This window comes from Panthera onca, chromosome A1 (genome assembly GCF_046562875.1).
Source record: "Panthera onca isolate mPanOnc1 chromosome A1, mPanOnc1 haplotype 2, whole genome shotgun sequence".
Classification (NCBI taxonomy): Eukaryota; Metazoa; Chordata; class Mammalia; order Carnivora; family Felidae; genus Panthera; species Panthera onca.
The window spans coordinates 118,049,924-118,072,409 of NC_138339.1; the positions used below are offsets into that span (position 1 = coordinate 118,049,924).

Below are 22,486 nucleotides of genomic sequence, written 5' to 3' on the forward strand. Positions count from 1 at the left end.
GTTTTTTTTTTTGGCCAGCACCATTAAAAGGCCCCTGGAGGTTAGTGGTTATGAACTTAAAAGGAGGCCTGTTATATTGGGTGTAGATTTGCCTCCAGTCTCTTGCAGGGGTGGGAGTGAAGCTGTGAGTAATGGAGAGCTGGATTTACCCAAATGTAAGATTTGTAACACCAGTATGACTGTGCATGTCGGTGGCCAGCGAGATTATAAATTTGTAAATGTCAGAGTCACCACCTCAGAGACCTTCCTCATTCATGCTAGCTAACATCGGGCCCCAGTCCCATAACCTTAATCCCTTATCCTGTCTATTTTCCTATTTTGTTCATTGGATGTTACATAGCCGGGCTCACTCATCCCACCTGACAGCAGGGCCCATGCCTGCCACAGTGCTTGGCGCGGAGTAGCTTTCCAGGAATATGTTGACTAACTTATTGAGTAAGTGTATTCACTTGCTCGTTCTTGCAAAATCTGTACAGGTCAGTGAAAAGCGGTCATATTCTTTTCGTGCGTCTTTGTAGCAACAAAGGCTTCATGGTGTTTCAACTTTAAGGAGCATAGGAATTTCCTTACAGCGCCGGACGTGCCAAGCCACCATTATTTCCCGAACACTCCCTGGGGATACGGGCAATTTTTACCGAATTTGAGACCCAATTTACAGCTTTTGAGGCGGCTGCCGGGATCGTGTGAGTCACGCAGTCGCTGACCTTTGTCACACCAGACTCAGCAACACGGAGGGGGGTTAGATTACAAGCCAATCTCAGAGGGCGGGTGGTTGTTTCCGTATTTATGATCCTTTTCTTAGGGCTGCTGAGTGCGAGGCTCAGGGGCGGGACGGCACCGGAGCTCAGGGCCAGGCCGCGCGGCGCGGAGAGGTGGGGTCACGGGCCCTGCAGGCAGGGCGGGCCGCTTCAGGTGCGCGCGGGCCCCAAGCCGCCGCAGCTGCTCCCCCCTCCCCGCCGCCCACACACCGCGGGGCGGAAGGGGGCGGGGCGCGATCGCCTGTCCGTTTCTCCGGGGGGGTACAATAAAGTTTCGAAAGTTTGAAAAGGCAGGGAAAAAAAAAAAAAAAAACCCTCGCCCCTTCGGCGGGGCGGGTGTGGACGCCTGCGGCCCGGGGCGAGCCCGGCGCCCGGCGCGCGGGGATGGGGGTCACGGTGGACGTGCGCCAGGTGTACAAGTACCCCTTCGAGCAGGTGGTCGCCAGCTTCCTCCGAAAGGTACCCGCCCACTCCGGCCCGGACGCGCGGCACCCGGGAGCCCTGGCCCAGCCGTCCGCGCTCGGGGCGCCCGGCCCTGTCCGGGCCCCCGCCCCGACCCCCCGCGGGAGTCTCCCCCACCCCTCCCCTTCTCGCGCTCCAGCTGCGGGGTTCGCCTCGGGATATGCAGGGCGGGGGTGGGAGTGGATTTCCTCGAGGGCTCCCCTTCGTGGTGCGCGGCGCCACTTTCACACCCTGTCCCGGAGTGGCAGGGAACGCAAGTTCTGGAGCCTGCTTGAGGCCGCACAGGACTTGTGGATCTTTCTAGTACCTCATGGACCCCTTAAAAGCTAGTGGGGACCGTGGAAGCCATCACCGTAGGTTTCCCAGCATTGTGGCTCTATCATCACAGTGGAGGTGGCTGTGGGAGACTTGGGGCAGATTGCTTACCCTCTCTGTGCCTTGGTTTTGTGATCTGTGAAATGGGGACATAATAGTACTAAGTGAAAGGGTTAGTTGCGAGGACTCAAGTGAGATAATTCATGGAAAGTCACTGATGGAAGGCCTCTAAAGTGTTGTAGTTGTTTGTGCCGCTCTAACTCCACCCCAGTCTCGGTGTTCAGTGGCCCTCTTTTCTCAGGGCTCCTCCGAGGACTGTGCTCATGGTAGTAGAAGGGGAAATTTCGTTGAGAAATTGAAAGCACCCAGGCCAGGGAGCTGGGACTCCTGGACTCTTGTCTGTCTCTGCCTTTAGTTCCTTCACTTGGTCAAGCGTCTCTTCTCTTCAGACGCACTTTCTGCTTCTAAGAGTGTTGTATCAGAAGATATTTTAGGTTCCCCTTCAGCTTTCATGTTCTTAGACAAGGTTTGCCAGACTTGTAACTTGCCTTGGGTAGCAGCCACCAAGCAGTGCACTCCTTATACAACCCACAAGCCATCAAAGGGAGATAAGGGGAGAGGAAGTTAAATTTTTTTTAATTAATGTTTGTTTATTTTTGAGAGAGCGCGCGTGCGCGAGCAGTACGGGGGGCGGGGGTGCTGTGTGCAGATAAAGAATCTGAAGCAGGCTCCAGGCTCTGAGCTTTCAGCACAGAGCTCAACCCTGGGCTTGGATTCATGAATGACAAGATCATGACCTGAGCTGAAGTCAGTCGCTCAATGGAGTGGGCCACCCAGGCTCCCGAGGAAGTTAATTTTTTAAGTGATAAGACCTGACCTTCACATGAGGAGGTGATACAGTTTGGGACCCAAGCCGAGGATTGTAGGACTCTGGGTAACATGGTGTTGCCATAGAAGTCTTTTTTGGGGGAGAATGTCAGCTTGTTGATAGATCTTCAGTATCTAGAATAGTGCCTAACAGCTAGTAGGTGCTCACTAAAAATCGGATAACTGATGAATGACTAAATGAATGAAAGCTTGAATTGTGGATCTAGTGTAGACTTTGCCTTAGGCCACACTTCTGGGCCCTAAAGAGAAACAGCCAACTCTCCCTTAAAAAAAAAAAAATTTTTTTATGTTTATTTACTTTTGAGAGAGAGGGAGACACAGAATCTCAAACAGGCTCCAGGCTCCGAGGTGTCAGCACAGAGCCTGAAGTGGGGCTCAAACCCACAAACTGTGAGATCATGACCTGAGCCACAGTCAGACACTCAACCGACTGAGCCACCCAGGCACCCCAACATCTCTCCATTTTTTCTTAGGAAGTTGGGAGTGTGGATTCTTTAATGCCACTGCTTCCTTGGAATGCCTTCTGGATTGCACTCCTCAGGAGCTGATCTTTGCCTTGTCAGACCTGGAAGGGCACTTGATCCAGATCAAAATCATTGACTATCTTCTCCAGCATTGGATAGTTACTGCTGCACATCTCTTTTTCTCTCATTAGACTCATGCCTGCAGAAGCACATAGCACAATGACATGCTCTCTTTTAGAGAGTATTGTTCATGTGGTCATGCTTCTGGGCTAAAAGCTTTTCTTCTGTATACTGGGCTCGGTGCTAGGACACAACAGATAGACCCTCTTTTCATGGGGCTGATGGTGTCTAGTAAGTGAGGCTGACGTTAATAAATGGCCAACAGATGAATACATACTTAAAATTGATGATATGTATTTACAGAGAAAGTTTATGTTACTGGGACCAAATATAGCGGGGAAGGCCTGCTAAGGTCCCGCATGGTGGCCATGAGGAAAGGCTTTGTCAAACAAATGGCCTGTGTGAAATGATGGCTGATGTGTGAGTAGGACTTTCTCAGGCAAGAAGAGAGGGGGACGAAGTGCTTTCATACATTATCGTATTTACCTCTTCCAGCAGCTGCAAGCAGTTAGGACTGACTTCCATTTCATTACGTAGAAAACCTGAGATTCAGAGGATTTGAGAATCTTTTCCAAGTTCCCATGGCCAGCAGCTGGGAGAGCCAAGATTTCAGCACATCTGAATCCTAAGTCTACACCCCTAGTCCCCCAGGCTGTGCTGCCTTCCACATAATAGGCATTCCGATGACTAGTGAGGGGATAAAATGTTCCAGAATCATCTTTGCTATGCTCTTTATCCAATTTCAGTGTTCTTCTATCTATTCTCAGGACTTATTTTATCTTGGTGGACCCATTGTGCCTGATGTAGGGGTATAGCTTTGATGTGTGGTACAGTGAGAGAATATAGTGTCTCAGGTTTCTGTTGCTGTGTAACAAATCACCCCTGTGATGCAGTGGATTAAAGCAGTGGTAGACCTTTCATTCTCATAATTCTGTTGACTGGGCTCAGCTGGGTGGTTTTTGTGTGCCAGTGTCTTATAGCTGAAGTCACTTAGCTGCATTCAGTTACAGTGTGGAAGATTTCTTGTAAAAAACTTGGCAAAGTGCCTGGCACATAGTAAATAAGGACTGAGGAGGATATTTTGGAAGGTAGGGTTTCAGGGAAAGGAGAACATTTTCAGAAAAGACCTAGCAGTGGAATGATGTAAGCACTGCAGATGATACTACACTTCCATTCTTTCTTTTTTTTTAATTTATTTTTAAAAAATATTTATTTATTTTTGAGAGAGAGAGAGAGAGAGAGAGAGAGAGAGAGAGTGCGAGCAGGGGAGGGGCAGAGAGAGAGGGAGACACAGAATCTAAGGCAGGCTCCAGGCTCTGAGTTGTCAACACAGAGCTCAGTGCAGGGCTTGAACTCATGGACTGTGAGATCATGACCTGAGCCGAAGTCAGACGCTCAACCGGCTCAGCCACTCCTGAGCCCCATACACTTCCATTCTTTCTATTCACAAAGCACTCCTTCAGAGAGTGCCTTAGAGATCCCTGGAAGGGGCTATGTGAGTCACTGAATTATGAGATGTCAATAAATCCGTTTGCTGTGAGAATTTTCGCCTTACATTACTTGAAGCCATGAACTGGAAGTCAGTAGATGGATGGCCATCATTGTGCCTTCCCCTTTAAAAGCAGTTTTTGGGTGGCCTAGGGACACAGTTTTCACCAGTCTGTATCAGGCTCTAGTGCAAATTAAGAAGAGGTATCATCTAAAGGCAGAGAAACATAAATATATGACTTCACTCATAGGTGGAATTTAAGAAACACAACAATGAACACAGAGGAAGGGAAGGAAAAATAAGAGAAAAAGAGAGGGAGGCACACCGCAAGATACTCTTAATTACAGAGAACAAACTGAGTGTTGCTGGAGGGGTGTGGGGTGGGGGGATGGTCTAAATGGGTGATGGGCATTAAGGAGGGCACTTGTTGGGATGAGCACTGGGTGTCATATGTAAGTGATGAATCACTAAATTAGACTCCTGAAACCGTTATTACACTCTATGTTAACTAACTTGGATTTAGATAAAATCGAAAAAAAACAAAGAAAGAGGCACCATCTTAGTGGTCGACCCCACGAGCTCCCAGTAAATGGGGCTAGTGGAAAGTAAATGGGGGCATTTATGCAAATTAGCAAGAATGGCTGTTACCCAATCAGGCTCTTGGGGTAACCATAGAAATTGAGTAGGGCTGAGTGGGAGTTCCTGGCAAAGCTTTATTGGGTTGGCTCTAGCAGAAGGGAGACAGCCCAGGGTCTGTAGGCTGGGTTCCCAAGGAGAGGTCTGGGAGGGTTTTAAGGAGGCCTAGGCTGAAAAGGGTGATGTCCAAATGTGTAGGGGTGGGTTTTTCTTTTGTTCTGTTTTTTTTTTTTTTTTTTTTTTTTTTTTTTTTTTTTTTGGGGGGGGGGGCTTGTGCAGTTAAAGGTCAGTGCTTCTTGCTTCTTCTTGAGTTGCGTGTCTAATTAGCGTGTTAAGTTCCTATCCCTGGGTGATTTTTAGTATTATAATAAGGGGAAAACTCAGTGGAAATTCATCACTGGGTCTATCTTGGCTCAGGTGGTTGGGTTTTCACAGGGGAGTGTCCATCACTTTTGGTGCTGGAAAGTTAGCACAGTGTCTGAACTGGATCAGACTCGCTGAAAACTGGGTCATGGGCTTGTTTGGAGCTTGGGGCTTCTGGCATTTGGCCTTAGTTTCTGATGGCAAGCAGCACCTGCAGACATTGCTAGAAGACTGGGTTATTGTGGCTTCTTAGCCATTTCCTGGGTGTGGGGGCCCAAGTCTGGTGCCTGTTCTGTCTCAGCACTCCTTCCTCTAGGTGGCTGTAGCCCTGTGCCCACCGGCCTGCTAGATTGGAAGACCTTGTGCAGTGAGCAACATGCACAACTCTATACAGCAAACCTGCTGTCTTAATTTCATATCTGTGAAACAGCAATGCCATGTACCTTACCACCTATCTCCTAGGAGTGTTGTGAGGATCAAATGTGTAACAGTCTGACAAGCGTTAGCTTTTTACAAGTGTAAGATAGTAAGAATGATCTTTTTGGCTAAACATACTTTTATATTTCTTTTAGTCTGTATGTATTTTTTTTTCAAAGGAAGGCACTTGGCAGAAGGGACAATCATATGAGGATCTCTGGGAAGCATTTAATCTGATTTTTCACAATGGTATGTTTGAAGCTGCTTCAGCACTGAGAATGTTCTATTTTAAATAGAGTCTACTGATCTACGTCTTTTGGTATGTTAGGACTTGCCTTCCAAGTTATAATATACTACTATTTTTAAAACCTGAGGAATGTTTGCTCTTCTTACACCTGCCTGTTGGATACCACAGGCAAAATATTAGCTACATGCTTTCAAAGCTAAGTGGTACCTTGAAAACAAACACCGCAGAGTACTCTTTGTTCATAGAATATAGTGTTTCCCAATGAACTCTTATGTAGGTATGCTATGAAACCCAAAATGGTTTATTTATCAGATGCTAAACTGTAGTTTCAATGAGGTATATTGTCAGTGTGCCTGATAGTGTATTTAGGTTTCTTTCTTTGTATGATCTCTTACCTTTCTAGGTCTTATCACTTATACCTGTTTCCTTTTCTTTATTTAAAACCAGCTACAAAGAGAACACAAAGTTGCATGGATGAGTGTAGCAGTCTAGAAGCTCACTCATCTCTAACAAGCTCACGCCAGTCTGTTTACTGAGCTTGGGTTCACCAGCTAGATTCAAACACTTGTTCAGTTTTGTGTATTTGAAACTTAAAGTTATTAAAAAGGACCCAGAGGGCCTTTGTGTTGACTGGATTTTCTTGTTTATTCTCAAATAAGGCCAGAGACATTAAGAGTTTTTTGTACTATAGAGTTGTTCAGGTTAATTTTCTTTCTGTGCTGTAGGCCAAAGAATCATTGTGAATAGAGTGTGAGGTTCATGGGCTTACACTCTACCATTTATTCCTCATGCATCACAAGTACCTAAAGAGATCCTGGAACATAGTAGGTGCTCACCAAATCCTTGCTGAGTGGATAAGGAAATGCACTATTCAGGAATTTGGCCCTATGTGATTTCACACTGAAGTTGTTGTGGGTCTCAGTAACATGTCCTTACTTAGGGTATTGTAATAAAATGGACAGATCAAAATAATTTCTTTGCTTCAACACAGCGGCCTCAGGTTTTGTTTATTCTCGCCAGGAGCCTGATGTGCTGAACAAATGGTTTGAGTGTTTACCCTTACACTCATAAAGGCGATTTATGAATGGCTATTTCCATTTAGAGTAGAAAGTTGATTGGGCAATTAATAATGTTTCCATTTCTGATCCTGTCTTTTCTCCCTTGCAAATCTGACACTTAGTTGTGTAGAACATCTCTTCCTGCAGAGCTCCTGAAATACTTGGGGTAAACCCATATTTCCAAAACCCATGTTTTGATGAATGATAAGCCTCGTTTAACATAATGGTTGTTTATCTTTTTACTTACGCTGTAATAGTCTTTCTTTTATCTTCCTATCCTCAATTCTCCTAGAAGAAGATTAGGTACGACACGAAGCAGAATGGTGCAAACAGGAAGAGTACGGGCTCTGACATCAGCCGGGGGGACCGAGTGCTTCTAGCTGTGTGAGTTTGGGCAAGTCAGCTCTTTTTCTATGCCTCGGTTTCCTCATCTCCAGAGTAAGATAATAGTCACTGTGTTCTGGAATTGTTGGGGGAAATTAAGAGGATAACACACATAGTTGCATGCATTGGCACACAGTAGGTGCTTTTGAAGTACAGTACTTGTTAAAAATCTTGAGAGTAATACTAACAATAATAATTTCTTACATTTATTCCATGAACCTGAAAATAAAAAGCTGAGAGGAGTAGTCTGCAGAAACCTTTACCAACTTGGAGTAATAAAGAGAAGAAAGAACAGGAATAAAGGTGCACATTTGAATTCTGACTTGTTTTTTAAATGTTATTTAAATCATAAACTGTACTTGGAAACTTCCCTATTGGTGGTTGTGGCTTAATAAGTTTATAAAAGGTAGGATGATTCTTAACTGTTAAAGTACTGGTAGTAAAACTTTTCCTAGGTCTACTAATGGGCACTTATAGTAAGTTTGTGCATCTTTTTGCCTCTAGGAGATGAGATAAATAAAACATGGCCCCAGCCCTCAAGGGGACAGAGGAAATACATTAATTTTTGTGATAAATGCTTTCTCAGGGTCATGTTACAGATACAGAGTGTGAGGAAAGGATCCTATCTTTTTAAATAATATTTTATTTTTAAGTAATCTCGACACCCACCATGGGGTCGAACTCACAACCCTGAGATCACACACTCCACTGACTGAGCCAACCAGGCACCCCATTTTTAATTATTAATCTATGAGAGCTTTTAGAGTGCTTAGAAAGACTTTGTTGCCTTTTCAAAAATGTCAGTACTCTCTAGTACTTTCCGGACTCAATGCCTTCCCTAATGCTAGTAGGGAGGGATTGTCAGGAGTTCTTGTCACATGGACTCTGAATTGGGAAAGCATGAGCTTTGAAGTTTTATTCTAGGAAAAGAAATATCTTTTAATGATTTTTATTTTATTTATTTATTAAAACTTTTTTTTTTATGTTTATTTTTGAGAGAGACAGAGTGTGAGTCGGAGAGGGGCAGAGAGAGAGAGGAGACACAGAATGCGAAGCAGGCTCCAGGCTCTGAGCTGTCAGCACAGAGCCCGATGTGGGGCTCGAGCCAAAGTCGGATGCTCAGCCGACTGAGCCAGGTGCCCCTGTTCTAATGATTCTTTTTTTTTTTTTTTTTAATTTTTTTTAACGTTTTTTTATTTTTGAGACAGAGACAGAGCATGAATAGGGAAGGGTCAGTGAGAGAAGGAGACACAGAATCTGCAACAGGCTCCAGGCTCTGAGCTGTCAGCACAGAGCCTGACGCGGGGCTCGAACTCACGGACCGCGAGCTCATGACCTGAGCCAAAGTCGGACGCTCAACTGACTGAGCCACCCAGGTGCCCCTCTAATGACTGTTAAATCATCACCGACATATATTTAGTTTGCAGATGGATACTAGGAGTATGCTTTAATACCACACCACAGTAAATTGCAAGATAAGCACTGAAGTCCTGAAACTGAGTTTTAAAAAATGTAGCCTTTCATTCTTCATCAGCAAGAAACTGCTACTGTTTATTGAGAACCTGCATGATGCCAGGTGTTACACTTTACATAAAATTGTTCCCTTTAATTTCTGTGACAACTCTCTGAGATGGATTTTTCCCCCTATTTTCACAGATGGAGAAACTAAGGCAGGCTGAGATTAAAGCATTTTGCCCAAGACTCTCACAGATGGGTTTCAGACTGAAGTCTCTGGGGTTTTAAAACTCAATTGTTTCCAACAGTCTGTATTTTCATTTTAACTTTGTTTTTTATTTCTTAAGTTTTCATTTAGAAATACAGTTGACTCTAAACAACATGATGTTTAGGGACACTGGCCCCCACACAGTTGAAAATCTGCATCTATGTGACTTTAGACCCCCCCCCCCCAAATTTAACTACTAGTAGCCTGCTGTTGACTGTAAACCTTACAGATGAAATGAACAGTCAATTAACACATATCTTGTATGTTATATATATATTATATACTGTATTTTGATGGTTGGAGAGCTAGAGAAAAAAATGTTGAGAAAGGCATAAGAAGAGAAAATGCATTTACAGTACTGTCCTGATTGGAAAAAAAACCCACATGGAAGTGGCCCCACACTGTACAAACCCCTGTTGTTCAAGGCTCAACTGTAATTTGACTTAAAAAATGTTGCAAAACAAAGAATTCCAGGGTAGCCTTTACCCAGCTTCCCCAAACCACTGTATAGTTTTTAAAGCCAGGGAATTAGCATCGATAAAATGTTAACTGATCTACAGACTTTATTCAGATTTGGCAGTAGTCAACTAATAGCATTTTTTCCAGTCTAGGAGTCAGTCCAGGATCCCACATTGTATTTAGTTGTCCTGTCTTAGTCTCCCCCAGTGTGGCACAGATCCTCTATTTTTTTAAATTTCCGGACCGACCCTGGCACTTTTGAAAGAGTACTGGTCGGTTATTTTGTAGACTTTTTATCTTTAAATGCATCTGGTTTATGTATGCATTTGATGTTGAGATACGAGGCTTTTCCTTTGTGTCACAATTATAAGCTATTTCTGTCAAAGAAACTTCACTGTGTCATTGCCAATTATTAGGACATTTTTGAATGAAGAAAGGTGATGTGACGTCGTTGGCCCAGGCAGAACGGCCTTGCGTGTCCTCTGGTGGTCCATCACCCCGGCTCCAGAGACGGCAGCATCATGGGCTGTGTGTCTGCTTGTCCTTTGTTCTTTCTGCTTCATCATCCCATTGTCCTGAAAGGCCCATGCACAAGCATTCAGAAATTTATTGACTTAAAAATGTTTTGTCCTTGAACATTGAAATTTTGACTAATCGATGATTCATTTGATCTTTGTATAAAATCAACTTTGCTTTCCTCTAAGATAGACTATTGTATGTAGGTCATAAAGGAAACTTGGCACAGTCCCTGGTGATGTTTTTGTTTAACTAAAATGCCACATCTCTTTTCTGCAGCTCCCCTGCTTTGCATGTGGATGTTTGGAAGCAGCCTGAGGAGCAAAGATTCTCATAATGCTTATGAAACAGAAATGTTAACATACAGACTTATTTTAGGTCCTCTTGGCCTTTGTAGGACTAATACAGCTCTGTCGCTGAGTTGCTTCCTTGTGCTCTCTTGGATGCCATTTAGAAGTTGGTACACAATGGCTCCTTTGGAGGTCATTGACTCTTTTTTGGGAGGGGGTATTATAAAAGGCAGGCATTAACTTCTGAGCCTTTGGAAGGTTGGTATTTTAAAAAGTCCTTACTCTTAACAGTAGGCTTTATGAAAGCTTGTATAATTTTCCCTTGTAAGTAAGAAAGGTAAATAACCATATCGTCATGAAACTCTTCCCACAAATATAGTGACTGTTAATTCCTGTAACTGGATGGACTCCATTTTTTGGCCTCTCACTTTTCATAGCTCTGTGTTTGTCTTAATGTGTATTTTCTTTTTTTACCCAGTATTTTGCAGTTTTTTGCCTCTAACCTTTTATTTATTTACTTATTTAGGCCTCTTACCCATTGCTGTGTAAAAAGTATTGAAAGCAAGGTATATGACAATGTAGAAGAGTCTCCATTTTACCCTTGTTAGACTGTGGTATTTGCAATAGATTTGTATCTCAGGAAAAGGAAAAGGAGTTAGTTTACACATTTGGTAAAGAAAGTAAACTCATGAGTAAGTTCAAAATGAAGTGAAGTATACCTTGGAAGATCCCTTAAGTCAGCCAGAATATATGGCACATGTGGTGACTGTACACAGCCCCCCATGTGGTAATTATTTTTGTGCCACTGCAGCTTATGATCCACTGAGCCAGGTTCAGAGATGGCACGCATTTTGGGCAGATACCTGGGTGTTCACACCACTTTGCTTCCATGAGAGTCCCTAGCGTGGAGTGGGGATTGGAAAATCCGTGTGACCCTGTTTATGCCATTGCCATTGTGCTTTTCATGCAGGGACTCCTTATCTTAATAGTTGTTGATTGGTTTACTCGCTTCGGGAAGTACTAACTGAGATAATACATATGGCAGCCTCTAATACAGGCGTGGGCATAGTAGAACAGTGCATACTCAGTAAGTCTTTGATGGTCTTAATCCTGACCTAGCTTGATCCGTTCCAGTGTCACACCGCATTGGAAAAAATGTCCAGAGAAACCTGTCCACTGCTTCCTGCCTTCCCGAATTGGCATTCCTGTTGATGACCGTCTTTGAGAGCGTTCCCTCTCTCAACCCCTTGTGAACTGGAGTTCAGAAAAATGTTCGTGAATTAAATCATGAATATTCAAGTTACCACAAGGTGGCGTCAGATCATTTCAAGTAATGCCAGATAGGGGGAGCCTCAACATAATAAATCTTTCATTTTAAAAAAGTTAAAATATATGCCTTTCACGTCAGGGTATTTAGTTATTGTAAACAAACCTCTCATTTCTTTTCCCATTCAGGATCTCTTGTGTTTGGCTAATAAAACCTTCATTTTACTTGTTATTTACAAGCATTGTCTGTTGAGTGACCCTTAAGTATTTTATGACACCTTTCCACAATTTCTCATCTCCCTATTATCCCTTAGTTTGATTTAGTTTCTCCTGATATGTTTATTTTTTTCTTGTTTGTTTCCCCAACTAACATGTAAACTCTGAAGAGGCTGCAATTTTATTTCATTACTATATCCTCAGTGCCTAGAACAGTGCCTGGCATGGTAGGTACTCAAAACCTCTTAAATGAAGAATTTTCACTATTGTTTCAGTCAATGCTCTTTGGTTTAATAAGAAAATCTTAGAATTATGTTAAAGTGTGAAGTTTCTGTGTTCATATTCTTTGGGAATTTTACTGATAATTTAGTGAAGTAATTAGAACTTGAAAGCTTTTATCAGTCTCCTCCTCTGGTGGTTACATTTCAGATCTCCTCCATAATTTAGTAATCTTCCTACAACTTACAGTGTATTTGTAATATTCATTCAGGGTGTATTGATGAATGCAAAACGAACAAACTAGGACTAGTCAAGGAAATACTTTCAGACTTTCATTTTATCTTGGCACAAAAGTTTCTATTCACACACACAAACACACAATTCAAGGGATCTGTGTGAGGCTCAGACACCTTCCTTGCTTGAGGGGTGCTCTGTAAGTGAGGCCCCTTGCAAGGAACAGAATAGCTAAACTTGACCCTACCTAGTGGACACTATCTGAAAGTTAAACTTCAAGAAAGCAGTGGCCATAATTTTGAGCCTTTTTTTTCTGGAGCAAAAATGAATGAATGAGTGAATGAATGAATGAATACTTAAAAATCAGTTTTTTTGACTACTCATCAAGATTGCAGTTGCCAGGATGGGCATGATGAAGTGTCAAGGCTACTGAGGGCTGACCAGAGAGAACTGATCATCTGTTCTCTTCATAGATAATTCTCCAAACAAAATAAGGTTTATTTTCTAAATTGGCCCCCTAGGGAGCGAGGTTCATCTTCCTAATCATTCATTCATTCAGCAAAAATTTATTGAGTGCCTACTATATGTCATACACTGTGCTAGTGGTAGAGTTACAGGAGTGACTGAAATAGATCATATTCCTGTTCTCATAGAGTCTCTGTTCTCATCCAGTGTCTTTTGGGGCCACAGATATCTTTAATAATGTAGGTAATGGACCCTTTTCTCTGAAATCAATCAGTCAGCCAACTCCCTCCCCCCCCCCCCCCCCCCCCCCCCCCGCCCCACACGTGTGCATGCAGGTACCTGTGTGAGATATGGGAGACCCACACCCTGGGTAACATATACCATTTCCTGGGGTTCCAGAGACTTGAAGCTCATCAAGTGGAAGGCCCCTCTTTTCCTGCTCTTCAGCCTTTTCACTGCTCTCCTTCCCTTTCCGCACTTATTGATGTCTTGGATAAGACTTCCTGTCATTTTTTTTGCAGGTTTGATCACATGATGAAGCAGTGTAAGTCTTTGGGCAAAGAGCCCAAGGAGTGCTCTGCAGGCTTGGACCAGGGGCCCCCTTGTCTTATGGGGAAGTCCTTTCACCCCTGAAGTCTTTCTCTTTGCACCTGAGCAATAGAAAGGGTTGGATTTGAGTAATTCTGAGGTCATTCAAGGGTAGGTTAGGTAGGCAGGTTTAGAAGGCAATAGAAAATATCTGTGGGTAGATTATAATCTCAGTGCTAACTAGCTGGGTGATTTTGAGCAGATTATTTAGTTTATCCGGGCCTTATTTTTCACATGTGAAAGGGAAATAGCAGCATTTACCTCATGGTATTGTTTTGAGAATTAAAATGAAATAATGTATGTAAACTGCCTGTGACAAAAATGATAGCTTTTTCCAGCCTTCTTTTATCCAAATTGTCTTTCTGGGGAATTAATAGATAAATGATCATTGAGCACCTGGAGTAGACTACTTCTGATTATTTTCCTCTGATGCTAAACCAGCTGCCAGGCAGTGGTACCCAATCATAGTGGAAGGTTCACTGTGTATTAGGCCTGGTTTAATTTCACGCCTCTCCCACTAACTAGCTGGGTGACCCTAAACTCTAACCTTTATCCAGTTTCCATTTCTGGCAGATGAAGTAATGATAACATATGACCCAGCCACAGCAGAGAAGCTGTTTTGGGATTTAAACAAAGTTATGTAGGGGCACCTGGGTGGCTCAGTCAGTTGAGCATCCAACTCTTGATTTTGGCTCAGGTCACAATCTCATGGTTTGTGAGATCGAGCCCCACGGCAGGCTCCATGCTGACAGCATGGAGCCTGCTGGGCATTCTCTCTTTCTCTCTCTCTCTCTCTCTGCACCCATCCCCCCACCAACCCCCCTCTCGAAATAAATAAACTTAAAAAAATAAACAAGAACGTGTAAGTGAGTAAAGCATGTAGCACAGTGCCTGCTACAAAGGACACTCTTCATTTAGGCCAGGCTGGTTCCATACTAATAGTAATACTTATTAATTAGATTAACATAACCCTTCCTTCTCTGCCCAGGGCTGTGTTGGATCTAAAGGTTTCCCCTGGATTTATACAAGTTCAATTCATGATAGCTTCTTACTTATCTAGGCCGAAGTAGTACAATGAAGGGCCTTGATTGAAAACTGGCCTTAGAGTTGCTTGGAAAATATTTACCGTTCCTGCAAATAACTGTGGTTACTGTGAGGTAATTCATTTTGGTGAAGGATGAATGGTAATTCTTCTTTATGTGTTTTCATTTAGTATCCCAACCCCATGGATAAAAATGTCATCTCTGTAATAACTGTGGAGGAAAAAAGAGGTAAGTTCTCTGAATATACCTCACTTCAGTGATGATCATTAAGTAATAGTGATGTTTGTCAAGGTGTGTGTGTGTGTAGCCTGTTTTTCTTTTTTTAAGTTTATTTTTTATTTTGAGAGAGAGACAGAGTGAATGGGAGAAGGGCAGAGAGAGGGAGAGAGAGGGAATCCTAAGCAGTCTCCACACTGTCAGCGCAGATCCGGATGTGGGGCTTGAACTCAGAAACTGTGAGATCATGACCTGAGCTGAGATAAGAGTCAGACGCTTAACTGAGTGAGCCACCCCGGCGCCCCAGCCTATTACCTTTTAAACAGATATGAGAACAGGTGTATTTCTGTATTTGAGGTGACAGAGAAGAGTACCCAGCATTTAAAGCAGCAGTAGAAGCCTTGTTTAATATGCTTTTGTCACTCAATTAATGACTGATGACAATAGTAACAGCCAACATTTCTGAGCATTTAATATGTGCCAGGCCAGGCACTCTTATTAACTCCTTTAATCTGCAGAATAATGTTTGGGATATGTATTATTATTACTGCCTTTTAATGTATGAAGAAATCAAGGTACTGAGAGGTTAAATAAATTGCCCAAGGTCACATGACTATATCCCTATAATATATTCATGTATCATTGTATATACGACAAAACATTTGTGATTAGTAGCATGTATGTAAGATGTGATTGTAAAGTGATTATATTATAGAATATGATTCCATATTGACCAGCGCAGGGGTGGGCAAGCTTTGCTTGTCCTGCTTGAATTTGTGAATAAAGTTTTATTGACATACAGCCGTGCCCACTTGTTTACATATCTTCTATGGCTTCTTCTTGGCGACAAGAGCAGAGTTAAGTTGTTGCAACAAGACTGTTCATACCATAAAGCATAAAATATTTACCATTTGGCCTTTTACAGGAAAGGTTTATTCACCCCTAGACTAGAGCGTAGGAGTCTCCACTGCTCTCTGTCATTTGTATTTCTCTGGAATAATTTTTCACTTTCATTGCCTGGACTTGAGAACTGGGCCACATAGGAAGTTCTGGTGAGGCACATAATCAGTGTGTAAACATTTGGAGACACCCAGGCCCACTTCTGACACGCTCTTGAGCCTTCTGAGAAAATGTGTGAGATGCCACTGTTTGTTACGTGACTCTGAAGTCTTCTCTGTGCTTGGTAAACACAAAAACTGTCTTTTGCTTGTGAAGGTATTTTCTTTGTGTCCATACTCTATTAATAGATTTTAAAAAACATTTTTTTCATGTGTCTGCACTCAGTGTGAGAGAAACTTGTGATGGGGCATCAGAGAAATCTGGTTTCAAGCCTTGATTTTGTTACTCCCTGCATGACCTAACTTCTTCGAGGCTCTGTTTCTTCGCTTATTAAATGGGAAAATAATATTAATCCTGCTTTAGGTTGTTATGAAGATCAAATGAAAGAACAATATGTGTATTCCAAAGTGGTATAGGAACATTAATTATGATTTCTACCATTGACGGGAGCATCGTTGCCTGCAGGAGTGGCTAATCCATTTTAAGTGGGTGTGCTGCAAACATTGGATAAGCTGGCTGAAGGAAGGCCAGTGGGCAGGAGACAAACCCACTCCTCACCCTGTCAGTGGCTTCTGGGCAGTCTGGATGTTTGCACTGTCCGGGCTATTATAGCCAGAGATTTGAGAAACCCTGCAGGAGCTTGGCTGAGTCACAGTAATTTACAGGCCAAAAGACAATACTTCAGAGTTTATTTTTTTCTATGACTTGGACTCCCCTTTTCTTAATTCACATTTATTGTGTGCTTTTTACATTTTTGGAAACTCTGTTCCAAAACAGAGTAGTGCCAGTCACAGGGAATCTGTTTCTTTATAAGTGAAGACTATGGCTAATATAATTAATTGTAGGTTTACATTGTGTACCTAGAAATCTGTGCTTGAAAACATGTTTGGTGCAGAATGTGGCAGAATCAGATTCTCCATATTCTTGTGAAAACATCTGTATTGGACTTGAGCAGAAGTCTCATTGGCCCTTGTCATTGGAGTGTTGACATTGATAATCCAGAGCAGTGAACAGTTTGTGATTCCTTCTCTCTGACTTTAGAGCATGCAGAGTGAGTAGCTGCCTCACCCTTATTCCTTGATTACAGATAAGTGTATTTGGAATGATTTGGCCCAGAAAAGTGGTCAGGGATACTGAGTTTTGAGTTAAACATTTTTCTCTAGGAATTCTACATAGAGAAAACTGACATCAAAATGAAAAGTTTTGTTGACATTAGGATAGGAGTACATATCCTTAAAACATTTTTTGAGTGTAAAAATTTTCTGTTTCTAGATGTGTCAACAGGGATCATCTATAGAAAGAGGATTGCAGTCTGTCAGAATGTGGTTCCAGAAATTTTAAGGAAGGTAAATTCATTTTAAAATTTAATCAGATTTGGTGTGACACTGGGTGATTTTCACACAGTCCTGGAAAGAGATGGCATTTTCTGATGTCCAGGCGTGTTAGAACTTTCCCAGTTGGACCTCACAGCTCCTCAGAGGAAGAAAGCACTCTCATACCTAACCTCAGTTTTGGCAGATGCCACGGGAGATAGTTTTTTTTTCCCCCTCCTGTTTCTGCTTCTCTTTTGTGGAGGGCTCTTAGTGGACATAGAGATGGTCTACAATTATTTTATTTTATTTTATTTTATTTTATTTTTTATTTTTTTTTCAATATATGAAATTTATTGTCAAATTGGTTTCCTTACAACACCCAGTGCTCATCCCAACAGGTGCCCTCCTCACTACCCATCACCCACCCTCCCCTCCCTCACACCCCCATCAACCCTCAGTTTGTTCTCAGTTTTTATGAGTCTCTTATGCTTTGGCTGTCTCCCACTCTAACCTCTTTTTTTTTTTTTTTTTTCCTTCCCCTCCCCCATGGGTTTCTGTTAAGTTTCTCAGGATCCACATAAGAGTGAAACCATATGGTATCTGTCTTTCTCTGTATGGCTTATTTCACTTAGCATCACACTCTCCAGTTCCATCCACGTTGCTACAAAGGGCCATATTTCATTCTTTCTCATTGCCATGTAGTACTCCATTGTGTATATAAACCACAATTTCTTTATCCATTCATCAGTTGGTGGACATTTAGGCTCTTTCCATAATTTGGCTATTGTTGAGAGTGCTGCTATAAACATTGGGGTACAAGTGCCCCTATGCATCAGTACTCCTGTATCCCTTGGGTAAATTCCTAGCATTGCTACTGCTGGGTCATAGGGTAGGTCTATTTTTAATTTTTTGAGGAACCTCCACACTGTTTTCCAGAGGGTCTACAATTATTTTAAAGATGTCTTGGACATTTTGCAGGAAGTGACCATGTTTTCTCATCTGTCTGTGGTTAGATAAGACTCTTAGATAAGAATGATCAGAAGTAAACAGATGGTAAATATTTAGTCTCATCTTCAGCAAGGAAGATAAAAGCTTCAGATTCTATGTCACTGTCAGAGAATACAGTTATTTCAGGGACTATAATCTTCTCAGTGCTCTCTGTAAGTCTTTTTGTGTGTATTTCTGTAAAGTAATGGTGGTGATGTTGAAATCTTCATGATAGCAAGTTGTTTTCTCTCTTTGAAATCCTTAAGCACTCTGGTGATTGTTGGCAAAGGTAAGCGGGAATTTTTAATAACATTGCTTGAATCATGGAGGGATTATTGACAAGAGTCCTTTTTAACGTTTATTTATTTTTGAGACAGAGAGAGACAGCATGTGAACAGGGGAGGGGCAGAGAGAGAGGGAGACAGAGAATCCGAAACAGGCTCCAGGCTCTGAGCTGTCAGCACAGAGCCCGATGCGGGGCTCGAACTCACAAACCGCGAGATCATGACCTGAGCCGAAGTCAGACACTTAACCGACCGAGCCACCCAGGAGCCCCGACAAGAGTCCTTTTTGAGTCATTAGGAAATAAGAGGAGAACATCTTTTTTTTTTTTTTTTTTTAATGTTTATTTATTTTTGACACAGAGAGAGACAGAGCATGAACAGGGGAGGGGCAGAGAGAGAGGGAAACACAGAATCTGAAACAGGCTCCAGGCTCTGAGCTGTCAGCACAGAGCCCGATGCTGGGCTCGAACTCACGGACCGCGAGATCATGACCTGAGCCGAAGTCGGACGCTTAACCGACCAAGCCACCCAGGCGCCCCAAGAGGAGAACATCTTGATGTGCACTTCTTAAAATGTCTCAGATCATTATTTCTACCCAGAAGTGATTCCTTTGGTGATGTAGAAGCCAGTTAGCTTGCAGATGATATTGCTGTGCTTGTTTGCTGTATTAGAAAGAGTGATGGCTTCTATCACTTCCTTATCCTGGATTAAGATTCTGTCATATTCTTTGGAGGAAAGAAGGCTGATACGACAGTAAAAAAGAACTTTATTTTCCAGATGCTAAAATGTGTTGCAGTGAATACAACAAATTATGACTGGCTTTTTCTACAGGGTTTATACCCTGCCTTTGCCCTATATACACCCTTTGAATCTATTATTTAAAAAGACATTCAACTTTGTCTTGTATCTCAATTCTTAAATAATTTAAGGACACCTCTGACTTGTACAGTGCTGCCTTTGTAGTTTCCCATGTCTCCTCCACCTCAGAAAACATACATTTCAAGGTATTGGACAGAGTTTAAAATGAAGAAAATATTTTATCTGATACTGTCTTGCATGTGAGCCCATAAGTGGGCCCAATTAGTGTCCATCAATTTAAGAAGGCCATAACCAGCCCTGGAGGAGACACGAAGGAGGCTGATAATTTGCTTAGTGTTTAGCAGTTAGGGAAATCAGGCCAGAGACTATACAGCTCGCATAAATCCTGGGTCATTTGCATGTCCTCACCAGCATTTAGTAAGGTCATGGTATGTTTGATTATCAAGAAGTCACAGCCATTGGTGAGCCATCATTTGTATATCAGGATCACTTGTCCTCTTAATTATCCAAGACTAAAAGCAACTCTGGACTCCGTCCTTCTGTAGCCTTCCTCATTTGAGAAAGCCACCCACTCTCTGTTGGACAGGTGAGCATTTTAAAGGTACCTAGTATCCAGTTGGAAGAGGAATCGTGGCTCAATCCTCAGGAAAGAAACATGGCTATACGGAGTCACTGTCTTACATGGACACAGTATGCATCCATGAAGGAAGAGTCTGTCTTCCGGGAAAGTGTGGAAAATCCAAACTGGTAAGACCCCCTGTGTGTGTGTGTGTGTGTGTGTGTGTGTGTGTGCGCGTGCGCGCGTGTGTGTGTGTGTATTGGGTGCAGGGATGCACATATGAGCTCATACATTAAAAAGTTTTGATTGCATACTTACAACCTCTGTTTACAACTACATAAGTTACACATTATTAATCTGTAACCACACAAGTAGTTAATAAGTAGATTTCTCTATGGGGGAAAATAGCAGCATTCAACTCCTTGCCTTTTTTTTCCCTCTATAATTTATTTTTTATAATTTACTTCCAATTAGTTAGCACATGGTGCAACAATGATTTCAGGAGAATATTCCTTAAGCCCTTTACCCATTAGCCATCCCCCCTCCCACAACCCCTCCAGTAACCCTCTGTTTGTTCTCTATATTTAAAAGTCTCTTATGTTTTGTCCCCGTCCATGTTTTTATTTTTGCTTCCCTTCCCTTATGTTCATCTGTTTTGTATCTTCAAGTCCTCATAGGAGTAAAGCCATATGATATTTGTCTTTCTCTGACTAATTTTGCTTAGCATAATACCCTTTAGTTCCATCCACATAGTTGCAAATGGCAAGATTTCATTCTTTTTGATTGCTGAGTAATACTCCATTGTGTGTGTGTGTGTGTATATATATATATATATATATATATATATATATATATATATATCACATCTTTAACCATTCATCCATCGATGGACATTTGGGCTCTTTCCATACTTTGGCTGTTGTTGGCATGTGTCCCTTCAAAACAGTACACTGTATCCCTTGGGTAAATGCCTAGTAGTGCATTTGCTGGGTCATGGGGTAGTTTTATTTTTAACTTTTTGAGGAACCTCCATGCTGTTTTCTAGAGTGGTTGCACCAGCTTGTATTCCCACCAGCAGTGCAAAAGAGATTCTCTTTCTCCGCATCCTTGCCAACATCTGTTGTTGCCTGAGTTGTTAATGTTAGCCATTCTGACAGGTGTCAGGTGGTACCTCATTGTGGTTTTGATTTGTATTTCCCAGATGATGAGTGATGTTGAGCACTTTTTCACATGTCATTTGGCCATCTGGATGTCTTCTTTGGAGAAGTGTCTATTCATGTCTTTTGCCCATTTCTTCACTAGATGATTTGTTTTTTGGGTGTTGAGTTTGATAAATTCTTTATAGATTTTGGATACTAACCCTTTATCTGATATGTCATTTGCAAATATCTTCTCCCATTCTGTCGATTGCCTTTTAGTTTTGCTGATTGTTTCCTTTGCTGTGCAGAAGCTTTTTATTTTGATGAGGTCCCAATACTTCATTTTTGTCAACTCCTTTCTGATCACCCTGTTCAGTCTTGGGGCCTGTTTGCTCTCTCCAGAGGCAGCGAGTGTTATCAGTGTACTAAGTATTCTTCCAGACTTTTAAGAGATACCATTAGGTACTACATGTATATTCACAGAGCCTGTATAGCCTGGTTTTGTATGTCTTTTTTTGCATAGTTGCTTTCATTCCGTGTCAGCCATTGTACACTAATCTTTTTTGCTTAACAGAACTTTATCCATTTAATATATATAAAACCTAGCTTATTCCATTGTACTGTTGCATGGTATTCAATCCTGTGATTGTTCTACATCTGTTTAAATATTTTTTTTGATAGAGGTTCAGATGGTTTCCAGTTTGTCTTTATTATAGATAGTATAGTATTTGTGAAGTATGTGATCCCTTATTTGTCCTATATGTGAAAGTTGTTACGTTTATTGAGTGTGTTATTTACATACAATAATTTTATTGTTCTAAACGTACATTTCAAAGAGTTTTGACACAGTTGTGGAACCAGGGCCACCATCAAGCTATAGAACCTTTAAGGAGGATTTTAAAAAGCTATATGCCAAGACTATTCCATGAGGAAAGAATATTCTCCTCAAAAATTGGTGCTGTCACAACTGGATAGCCACAAACGAAAGCATTAAGTTTGATTTCTGTCTCACAAAAAATACAAAGTTAATTGAAAATGGATCAAAGACCTAAATGAGAGTTAAGGCTATAAAACTTTTAGGAGAAAACATAGGCAAAAATGTTTATGATCTTGGATTAGGTAGTGATCTCTTAGATGTGACCCCACAGTCCAAGCAACAAAAGACAAAATAGGTGAAATTGACATCAAAATTAAAAACTTTTGTGCTTCAAAGGACTGTCAAGAAGGTCAAAAGACACTCCAGAGAATGGGAGAAGATACTTGTAAACCATATATCCGGTAATATATATATCCATAATACATGAGAGTGTATACTTATTGTGATGAGCACTGAGTAACATATAGAATTGTTGAATCATATTGTACACCTGAAACTAATCTAACACTGTATGTTAATTATACTTGAATCTTAAAAAAGTCTAACTAAAACATGGGCAAAAACTTTGAGTAGATACTCCTCCAGAAATGTAGGTTGATGGTCAACAGGTGCA

At 41.8% G+C, this 22,486-nt stretch overlaps 1 protein-coding gene across 5 annotated transcripts in view; it reads left to right on the forward strand.

The window, feature by feature from the left end:
• The first annotated feature begins 866 nt into the window (after nt 1-866).
• Nucleotides 867-22,486, forward strand: part of PRELID2 (PRELI domain containing 2) — a 68,004-nt gene continuing 46,384 nt past the window's right edge. The window contains exons 1-7 of one of the 5 annotated variants that reach the window (XM_078449948.2): nt 1,103-1,217; nt 6,092-6,161; nt 7,510-7,601; nt 7,835-7,904; nt 14,791-14,848; nt 17,168-17,241; nt 19,885-20,045. In XM_078449948.2, the coding sequence (XP_078306074.1) occupies nt 14,803-14,848; nt 17,168-17,241; nt 19,885-20,045 (281 nt within the window). In that variant the 5' untranslated portion in view covers nt 1,103-1,217; nt 6,092-6,161; nt 7,510-7,601; nt 7,835-7,904; nt 14,791-14,802. Of the gene's footprint in view, nt 1,218-6,091; nt 6,162-7,509; nt 7,602-7,834; nt 7,905-14,790; nt 14,849-17,167; nt 17,242-19,884; nt 20,046-22,486 lie in introns of all 5 variants that reach the window. The other 4 variants (XM_078449947.2, XM_078449950.2, XM_078449951.2 and 1 more) reach the window with 4 other exon arrangements.